The sequence below is a fragment of the Morone saxatilis genome, unplaced genomic scaffold (genome assembly GCF_004916995.1).
Source record: "Morone saxatilis isolate NCDOM2014 unplaced genomic scaffold, NCSU_SB_2.0 Contig17, whole genome shotgun sequence".
NCBI classification, from domain to species: domain Eukaryota; kingdom Metazoa; phylum Chordata; class Actinopteri; family Moronidae; genus Morone; species Morone saxatilis.
This window is the reverse complement of record NW_023339729.1, coordinates 16,584,721-16,594,965: the sequence shown is the minus strand read 5'-3', so window position 1 is coordinate 16,594,965 and position 10,245 is coordinate 16,584,721. Positions and strand designations below refer to the sequence as shown.

The 10,245-nt window shown below is 41.0% G+C and overlaps 1 protein-coding gene across 1 annotated transcript in view; it reads left to right on the top strand.

Moving 5' to 3' along the window:
- Positions 1-2,566: 2,566 nt before the first annotated feature.
- Positions 2,567-10,245, top strand: part of prss12 (serine protease 12) — a 15,993-nt gene continuing 8,314 nt past the window's right edge. Inside the window, exons 1-7 of the mRNA XM_035661014.1 lie at positions 2,567-3,020; positions 4,514-4,652; positions 5,720-5,892; positions 6,104-6,254; positions 6,868-7,046; positions 7,533-7,674; positions 7,774-7,994. Of these exons, the coding sequence (XP_035516907.1) occupies positions 2,687-3,020; positions 4,514-4,652; positions 5,720-5,892; positions 6,104-6,254; positions 6,868-7,046; positions 7,533-7,674; positions 7,774-7,994 (1,339 nt within the window). The 5' untranslated portion in view covers positions 2,567-2,686. The remainder of the gene's footprint in view (positions 3,021-4,513; positions 4,653-5,719; positions 5,893-6,103; positions 6,255-6,867; positions 7,047-7,532; positions 7,675-7,773; positions 7,995-10,245) is intronic.

Sequence of the window (10,245 nt, the reverse complement as noted above, 5' to 3'; positions counted from 1 at the left end):
GTTGGATTCTTACTGTTTTTTCTCTTGTACATAGTGTCTATATTATATTATAGTATTTCCCTACTCTTATTGTTTTTATACTGTTTTTTCTCTACCCACTTTGCTGCTGTAACATTGGAATTTCCCCATCATGGGACACATAAAGGAATAAAGGAATATCTTATCTTATTATTGAAGGAAGTCACAAAGCATATAGCTTAGCAAAACCAACTTTTGAGAAAACCTGAATAGGTTGAGCCTAATCAAGTAATCATCGTCATGTTGTCTCAACAAAATGCTATTTCACTCCAAAAAAATGATTATAGCCTACTGGATGGGCTCTCCTCAACTTCCTGTAAATTTGCTTTAAATACCTGAGAAATACTCTGATTCTATTAAATCACATACAATTAATCAAATCAAATCAAATGGTCTAACATCGCAATATAGGGGGGATTCATTCTGTCATACTGCGTCTAGAGTGAGGGTTGGCTCCTCCTCAACTCTGGCAGTTGACATTCCCCATGCCCAACAGCATGCAGAGAGAGCATGAACAGAAGATCACAATAGCATGGACAGAAGAGAACAAGAGCATGAACAGAAGAGAACAAGCGCATGAACAGAAGAGAGCAGCCAATCAGCTTTCACTGAGCTGATCCTCAGGTTGTGCAAACACAAATATGAAATACTTTGACCACAAGAGCAGTTACTGTCAGCCTCTTTACTGTATAAGGCAAGCATCTGAAGTCAATCATGACATCAGGTGGAATTAACCACTAAAAAGTGTTAAAGACACCATTGCTACTGCTTAGTGTATACTGAGTGAGAGACGTCTTGGCACCTCCTCCTCCTCTTCTTCTTCTTCACTCGTGAGTGTGGTATGTTACATTCCAAAAATAAAAAATAAATAAAACCATATCTTCTTAATCCAATTAGTTAGTCTAAGATTCTAATATATGATTTGATAATACATGTTCTTTTCTTGTAACATGCTACTGTTATTAGTTTAATCTTTCTGTATAGTTAATCTATTTTGAATAGTGTACTGTTGAGTCCAGTGTTTCCAGTCTTGATACAGTCTCATCTCTCCTGTTCCTTCCTGCACACATCATTTCTTTTTTTGTGGATGTTTATTCAGACTACACACGTTCAGCACATAATTTACCATTACTGCCTTACTCTGGATGGAATGATCACTATTTTTTCAGCCCCTTATGGTCTAATTCCTTGGCTACATACCTGTAATATGAAGAAAGTTTTTTATTTTTACTCTCCCCTTACAGATATCCCAAGGAGTAGGAGTAGTAGGAGTAGTTCTACTGGACCACTTCCTCCACAATCCTCCTCTTATCTGTATACAGTGCACTGCAGTTGAATGGTCTCCATCCCTCCACATTCTTCACATTTCCCATCCTGGTGTTTCCCCGCCAACAGTATAGTGCCCCAGCTTTCAACTTGATTTCAGTTGACTATATAACCTTTGGATGAATGGAAAAAACTGCCTGCCCTTTATATTTCCATTACTGACATTAAACTTGACAACAAATGCACACAGCAGTTTTAATACATTTTCATCATCTGTGTCGTTGGCCGCAAAACAACATGAACATGAACGCCCAATTTACACATCTCATAAACATCTCATATCAGAACCACAATCAGATCATACACCCGATGACATGATGTCTGCACGTCACAGAGCAAGACATATTTCAGTGTAAGATACTATACTTTGTTGTGGCTGTTTTGTTGTTCTTACGCAGCTTTTTGCTGTGGTAACATGTTTAAATAAGACAATTAATTTAAATTTAAAGAAATTAGATTTAACTGTAGTTTAGAGAGGCGCCATAGGCCACCTCTCTCTCTCTCTCTCTCTGTTCTCTTCTCTCTCTCTCTCTCGCTCTCTCAACACCACACACACACACACTTAATCACGTGTCAGAGTGTCTCAGTGTATATTCAGATGTGTGATAACAAACAAAGATCTGGAAAGAGACAAGGAGAGACTGAGCGGGCGCATTCATTGTTACTGTTATCTTAGTTCTGTTTCACTGATGCGGCTCCAAAAAGGAACACCCTGTAATTTGTCTTCTTAATGAAACCAAATAAATTTTTTTTATTTGCATAGCCTACCTAATTATGGATCCGCGTGAGTAAGAATGGAAATGTAGTTCAGGTTGAAGGACATTGCGTATAGCATCAGAAACCATAAACAAAACCTCAACTTTGGAGAAAACCCAATAGGCTGTTTCTGTTAAAATAAACATGGTCATGGTCATGTTGTCTCAATCAGTTGGGAGCCCTGTTGTTCTGGGATTATACACAGCCTACTACTATTTACAGTCATCATCACATTATAGCCTAGTGGGCTCCCACCTACTCCCTTTCATTTTTCTCTAGGCTACATACTATAAAACATATCAGATTCTATATATTGAATAATAATGATAGGCCTATTGCTATATTGAATTGTAGTATGGTGGGAAATTATAAATATGTTATTGAATTTTCTTTGAGGGGCTGTCTGCCCCATTAGCCCCTGTAAATAGGAGTTTCATTGATCCGCGTCCCTTTTTCCTTCCTCGGTTCTCACTGTCGTCCCACGGCAGGGCGATGAGGCTGGCTGAACACCGTCTCCTCAGCTGATTGTGGAAGCTGCTGGTAATAGAAGCCCCCGTATTCAGCTGCACACGGTCAGAGACCTAACATGAATGTGGCGCATCTTGCTCTCACAGCCGCACTTTTGGCTGCGAATAGCGGCTTCGGTTACTCCAGCAGCCTCCCTTCATTCATCCTGCCGTTCACTGACTGCGTGCAGAGCCGTGGGAAAGACGGCTTCTACCGGGGAGCGATAGACGTCACCGAGTCCGGCACTCGGTGCATGAACTGGACCGAAGTGGCCGGCTTCAAGGAGCGCTACCCGGGGAAAGGAATAGGAGAGCACAATCACTGCCGCAACCCGGACGGCAGGATCCGACCCTGGTGCTTTTTCAGGAACCACAGAGGCAGAGTGGACTGGGGGTACTGCGACTGTAAACAAGGTAAACACGCAGGCATATAGGCACACAACAATACCGTAGAGAGAAGGGATCCATGATACAGTATAAACCTAGGAGCTGAAATACCAGAATAAACTGATCATTTAAAAGTCAATGTAGGCTGCCCCAGATACAGTAACATATCAGCTAAATCAATTCTTATTTGGGTTAATGGATGCCAGAGTAATGTAGTGTTTCGTTTTTTTGCTGTGTGCAACTGTGTTAAGAATAATCTCGCTCCACTTGTCTTGACTCAACTCAAGAAGCCCATGGTGAAGTAATTAGACAGGACACACCTTCACTATCCCATTCCCAGGTGTGACTATAGTGTATGCAGATGGCAAGTCTAAGCACATTGGTGCTGTAATGAGGACACAGGTATTTGCTTATATGGTGTTGATGGCAGTGAACACATGTCCAATGGATCACCAGTGTATGAGAGCAAACTGATGATAGCAAAATAAAAATAGCTCGAGCTTAACATTATCAATACCTATCAAGTACACAGGCTTGAACCACTAAGTGTTACTTAAATTAAAACTGAGGACTAAGTAGATCCTACCTCTCTGGATTGATGAAAGGTAGAGAAGCGAGAGAGTGAGAGTGGCGAAAGGAATCGAGTGTGTGATTTCCATTTGGCACAAGACAAGCAGTCTGTGGTATTTTTAGTCTTGGAGTGTGGCACTGCATGGGTAAATTATCTTCTGGTAATTGATACATGGAATTGACATACATTGATCCAGCTATTAAAGATGTTTGGATCATTAAACACCTTTAAGGGTCTATTCTATGTGTGTGACCAGGTGTGTACATAAAAACGGTATCCACATATGGCTCTTTTTTTTCCCCCAGGGGTACTCCATATGGATGTTCTCTCTAATTTAAGTTCATATATGCTGATGGCAATAAGAGGCAGGCACTCACACACTCCCAAATATATCAATATGTAGGTACACACATTGTAATCAGATTACTCCAACAATAAACAGCACATATCTACACACAGTAACCATGTTTTTTTTATGAGGAAATATGTACATTTTAGGAAACACTCAATTCCAAAATAAAAATCCTTTTTATTCTTGGGTAAAAGAAAGAAAATGCTGTGTGGAGAGACAATGGGAAAAATAGCCACATTCTCTCTATGGTTTTCCTCTTTTCATAGACTAGATGTAATGCGACAACACACATATGAAACGTTATTTCATGAACTGAAGTGAAATGAAAACTTGTACATGCAGCCATTTGGATGTACACAGATTCACCAGCTCATTTATAAGACAGTTGTGTGCTGGTACATGTGGTCACCTGTCATCTCCACAAAATCAAATCATCCTGCTGCCTTTAGTCTCTCTCTCTTTGTTTCTACTTATTTATATATGTGTGGATATAGTACAACATAATCTTTTATCTCTTTTATATCATTGTTTGTCCCCCATTTTGTATGTGCTGTAGTATTATACATCTTTTGTTCTTTAACCCTCTTTCCATCCCAGGTTCTGTGCGCCTGCAAGGAGGCCGCTCCAAGCTTGATGGCAGGGTGGAAGTCTATCTGGGAGGAGTGTGGGGGTCTGTCTGTAGCGATGACTGGGGGGACGAAGACGCTGCAGTGGTTTGCAGACAGCTGGGCAAGGGGTGAGTGAGCACACATGCACACAAACACACACACATGTGCTCAGACATGCACTATTTGCTGCTCTCTGCCTGCCTCTCCCTCGCACGTACATATTCAGACACAGGTGCAAGTACAATCACCATGTGCCGTATAAATTCAGAATGTGAAACTGCCTTCAGAGGTCTGACAGATGGCATGAGTGTGATGGAAATTCGGTGGGAATGTTACAGACTTTCACAACGCTTCAGACTTACACATGCATGCGCCCTCTCTACAGTCTTTGTACTTTTCTTGTGTGACCCTTGCATTCCAACCCCCCATTCCCCAGAGGTATTTAAATACCTTAAGTGCTCAGCTATTTACCTTGTTACCAGCCTTCTCTCTGTCTCTGTCTGTCTCTGTCACACACACATGTGCAAATGTGTCTTATAGTCTCAAATGTTTAATAATGTTTTCATGCTAAAAGGCCAGGTCTCAAGGGAGCCTGTACGCACATCATACATATTGACAGTGTTCATAAGCTCGGGTGTAGTCATTTGAGAAGGTGTCTGATTTCCCTGGAGAACAGAGACGTTTTGTGTGCACTCACTACGCATGTTGACACTAACACCAGCACTGGCATGCATGCTGACATGAACACATGCCTGCCTGTGTGTGCATATTCACACAGGAGTCAATGAAAGTCCACAGCGGAAAGGAAAAAGGGCAAATGTTAGCCACATGTCAGCTAGAATTGTTGGTGATGACTTTCACATGTCCAGATATTGAAGCTGTTGGGTGTGAAACTGCTGACCGCATTGGCCCTGAAATGGCAGATGATGAACATACAGATGGCTCAAGGTTATTGCTACCAGGCTTTACTTTTTGCTCTGAGATTGGCTGCCTTAGCTTGGCTGCAGGATTTATGTCAGATGATATAAAAAAAGAAGCAACCCTAATTAGGTTGCATTTCTATTAATCTTCTTAATGACCAAGTCTTATTAGATGAAACTTGGTTTACTGTTTGGTATCAGTTGTGGGTTAAAAACATAACCAGTATATTTTAAATGAGTAAAAGTAACTTTTTTGCTCTTTGATCTCTTTCCAGGATCTCAGGTAGTGCACGCGCAGTTCCTCTGTTTCGTCCCGGCATGGCCAAGCTCCATTGGAGGGCGGTCCATTGTCAGGGAGAGGAGCCAGACCTGCTCCAGTGTCCTAAGACTACCTGGAATGGAGGGGAGTGTTCTCTGGCTGCAGCCATCACCTGCACCCAGCAGCCAGGTAGGCACTCCTCATGGGGAATTATAGGGCTGAGATGGATAAATATAATGAGATCTAATGACTTTAAACACCCTCTATAATTCTACAACCCCTACTTCATTTTAGAATTGTCCTCAATATATACTTTAAAATGAGTCCCTTTGTTTCAGCCGGCATAGAATCTCAAAGTGGACTATGCAAATGTGTGTATTAATGCTTGTGTGCCTTTCAGAGATAGCTGCGCTCCCTATACGGCTTGTGGGAGGTCGATCACGATCAGAGGGCACAGTCGAGGTCTTCCATGCAGGGCAGTGGGGTTCCATATGTGACGACCAATGGGATGACAGTGATGCAGAGGTGGTGTGTCGACAACTGGGGCTGAGGTGAAGGGGCACCCACACACACACGTACACACACACACAGGCAGATATAAATGTTCATATTTACATTAATTCCAACTGATAATTAGCATAGAGGAAATACACTGTGACTGTCTAAAGAGTGTGACAGAGTGGGAAGCTGAGATGAGTTAATGTGGGTGTCCAGTCGTCTGTCTCTCCCTCTGTCTCCAAAAGTATGAGAAGTATTCTTTCCATTCGGACACACAGAGAGAGGAGCAAGCAGTAAAGAACATCTGGGGGTCAGATAATGAATCAGGCTCATTGTTCCTGCATGAATTCTAGTACCACAGAGATATGCATATTTAGCAACACTACACTCTCTGCAAATGTTCCTGTGTGCATTTTTTTGTGTATGCCACTGTGGTGTTGGTGTTGCAATGTTTATGTATGCACAGATGTGTGTGGCAAGCCATTTCTCCAAAGCTGATTTGACACGCAGTAGGTTTATTCCTTTCAATTTGCAGATTAAACAAATACTTCAACTTACACCAGGTATTTTGTAAGTCAGGACTAGTCAGTACATCTGTTTTTAATTGTATCGGTATTACTGCAAACCAAACCCTCTATTCTTCTATACTGTCTCTTTTGTCTGTAGCGGTGTGGCGAGGGCATGGGGCCAGGCACATTTTGGCAAGGGTTCAAGCCGTGTGTGGCTGGATGAGGTGCGGTGCACAGGCAATGAGCTCACTCTGGAGCAGTGTCCAAAAAGTGCTTGGGGGGAACACAACTGTCTGCACTCTGAGGATGCAGGAGTGTCCTGCAACCCTCTCACAGGTAGTGACACCTGCCTTTGCATTAGCAATCCACAATACATGCATACAAGTCAAATGCGGCAAACAGCAGCCAACACAGATGTAACATTAATGATGGTTGCAGGGGGGGTTAATAGAATTCCTAAATTCAATATACAGCAATCATTAACGTTTTTAGTTGCACCTGTGCTTTTCCTGCAATGATAAGTCATAATGTTTTCTTTGAAAAAGGTACAGCAAATTGGTTTCAGGAGAGAAAAAAAGAGAAGGGTGCAAGGTAACAATGCTACCTTCCCCACATTTGCTACCCCTTTTGCTAGCAGAGCTTTCAGGACATTGCAGGGTGGCTAGGTCTAGAAACATAAAAGCTGAACACTGGTCAGTAACAATTTAAAATGTGCAAGGCCATAAGAAAATATCTATTTTTAATTTAAAAAAAAAAACTATTTAATGCAATGGAAGGCCTTGTGAGCAAGGGCATTGCCTAACTCTCTGTCTTTCTCTCCAGATGGTACTGTACGGTTGGTAGGGGGTGTAGGCAGTCATGAGGGACGTTTAGAAGTCTTCTACCGTGGTCAGTGGGGAACAGTGTGTGATGACGGCTGGATAGACTCTAACACTCAAGTGGTGTGCCGACAACTTGGTTACAGGTAATATGACACATTCATGCCCCCCAGGCACATGTAGGCTCTCATTACTTAATAATATGTAAAAAAAAATCTATTTGTGTGTGTACGTCTACTTTGCAGATTAGGTGAGACTCTGCTTTTTGAAGGACTAGACATCACTCCAGTCCCACGGTTCGGGGTGGGGTCAGGTCCCATTCTTTTGGATGATGTGAGTTGCACAGGGAAAGAGCCTAGCCTATTGCTGTGCAACAGGAGGGAGTGGCTCCGTCATGACTGCACACACCATGAAGATGTTAACATCGCTTGTAGCCCTGAGCGCCATGGAGACAGTCTTCCAACTAGTAAGACTGAATTTTATCTTACTGTGAGGTTACGTAAAAGGTTATGGTTGGGTTGGATGAGAGAGGCTCAGCTATGTGGGTTATGTGTGTGGTTAGACACTGATATTATGCATATAGATAGCAGATACCATAGTGCTACTTGAAACGATGTGGGATGTTAAACCTTTCTGGCCACCGATGCTGGTATTTGCCTTCATAAATGGTAATGGTCTTTCTTAAAAATTTGATTTTGGTTTTAGAGTTCTCGAAATGCTCTTATTGATATTTTAGCAAATTTTAATCCCCATAAGGATTTTGATATCGTTGATCATTTGTTTTTGTTTTTGACAACTGAAGTAATGAGCGGGCATCTGTGTTTGAAAATCATCCAGTCCTTTTGAATTATGGGGTGTCTAAATCTTAAGACAACATTTTTAGAAGATTTTACTAAAACCTATTTGTCTTTTGATTCCAGTAACCCCAGTTTACAAAAATAAAAGTTTTAACCATCTTTTAGTTAATTCCAGTAAATCAAAATTCATTATACATTTTCTAGATTTCTCTCTCAGTAGACTTGCTCTGGGTGTCATTTCTTACAATACAGTTTTGATAAACACATGAATTCAGTAATCAGTCCTGTTTCCTGCAGCTCTATTTAATCTGGATTATTGCAATACTCAATCAGATTAATTAAATTCTCAGTATTCCTGTTTAAAACAATGTAATCCTCACAAGTTTTAACTACTTGAAACTGCTGCGAGTAGGAGAGTGCATAAAACTATTTTAGAATCTCTGCACTGGTTACATGTGTTTCACAGTTGACCTGAATGTGTATTTTAATCACTTTTATAGCTCATATGGCGGTTCACCTCTGACCAATGACCTTTTAACACCCTATTAGCTGAGTTCTGCCCGAGATCCTCTCATTGTTCCTTTTTAATGGGTGGAAAACTATATGAGCCATTTGGGCCCCTCAACTCTGGAAAGACTAGCCAGATAAGATTTTTTTGCTAAAGTTTGTTTAAAATCCCCTTTAACATAAATTTTTCTAGAACCACTTTTACTGAAATTACTCCATTGCTTAATTGCTGATTGTACTTCACATTTGACTTGCCTCTGGTGTAAACACACAGATTTTTTGTTTCTTGTAAAGCTGTTTATAATATTAAGAAGAATTAAAAAAGAATAGGATTAAAAATAAAATAAATATTATTATCAGTAACAATGTTAGCTTGACTGAAAAAGCCCAGCTTTTCACTGAGAGCATACATACTTTATAGGCAGTGTAAAACAGCAAACCAAATGGTGGAAGTCTCTATGTAATTTCCCTTCACTTAATAAAACCAGGTGATAGAAGTGTAAGCTGATCTGGAATCTGTTTCTAAGATCTCTGCCAAACTCAACCTGCATTCAATTGGATCTCATCTTACTTGGAAGAGGAAAGCCAACATTCTCCAAGAGACAGATAGAGGATGATGTAAGTCATGCTAACTCTAATAGGAACAGCTGTTAGTTGGCTTGTCCTACCTTGGGTTAACTGGGTTGCCTGTGAAGTCATGAAGATTAAATGGGCCTACTGCAATACTTTACCTAGAGTAAGTCTCTATCATGCTCCTATTCCTCACTGTTCCTAAATAACTACGAGGCAGCAGTGACATGTTGCTACATAACACAAAATAAGTGCTAATGCACTTCTTAACTCTGTATAGGAAGGAGACAGAAGGGTTCAGTTGTGTTACTACATGCTGAAAGTGGGAGGAAGTGTTGAATGGTAGCACCATTAATCAAGCTTATGTCTATAGCCTCCAGACACCAATAAACACGTGTAAGGATAGAGCTGGATGAAACCAGTAATGGCTCAGATTTGACCTCATACTGTATATAACTGTTCAATTCTCTGCCTTCTGTCATGATGTTGAATGTAAAAGCTATGAGTCTGATAAGTCTGGTGAATGTCACAGAAAGGATACATTATGTTTTTAATGTCGTATGTGATGATAAGTTGGGTTTAGGTAGCTTATGTTGCTTGGAAAGAAGCTGAGGGAAAATCTCCCCCCCACACACACCACAAATACCCGCTGAAGAATTATGTCATTACTACCTTACGTTTGTGTGTGTCTGTTTGTTTTGTGTGCATTTGTTTGAGTGTTTATGTGTGTACGTAAATCCCTCCTTCCCCCTCAACATGCCACAAGCAGATTGGTTTATGTTGTTTTTGGAAAAGGATAAAAAGCTGATAAGCCAGACTGTGCTTTCATCTCTCTGTCTGTCT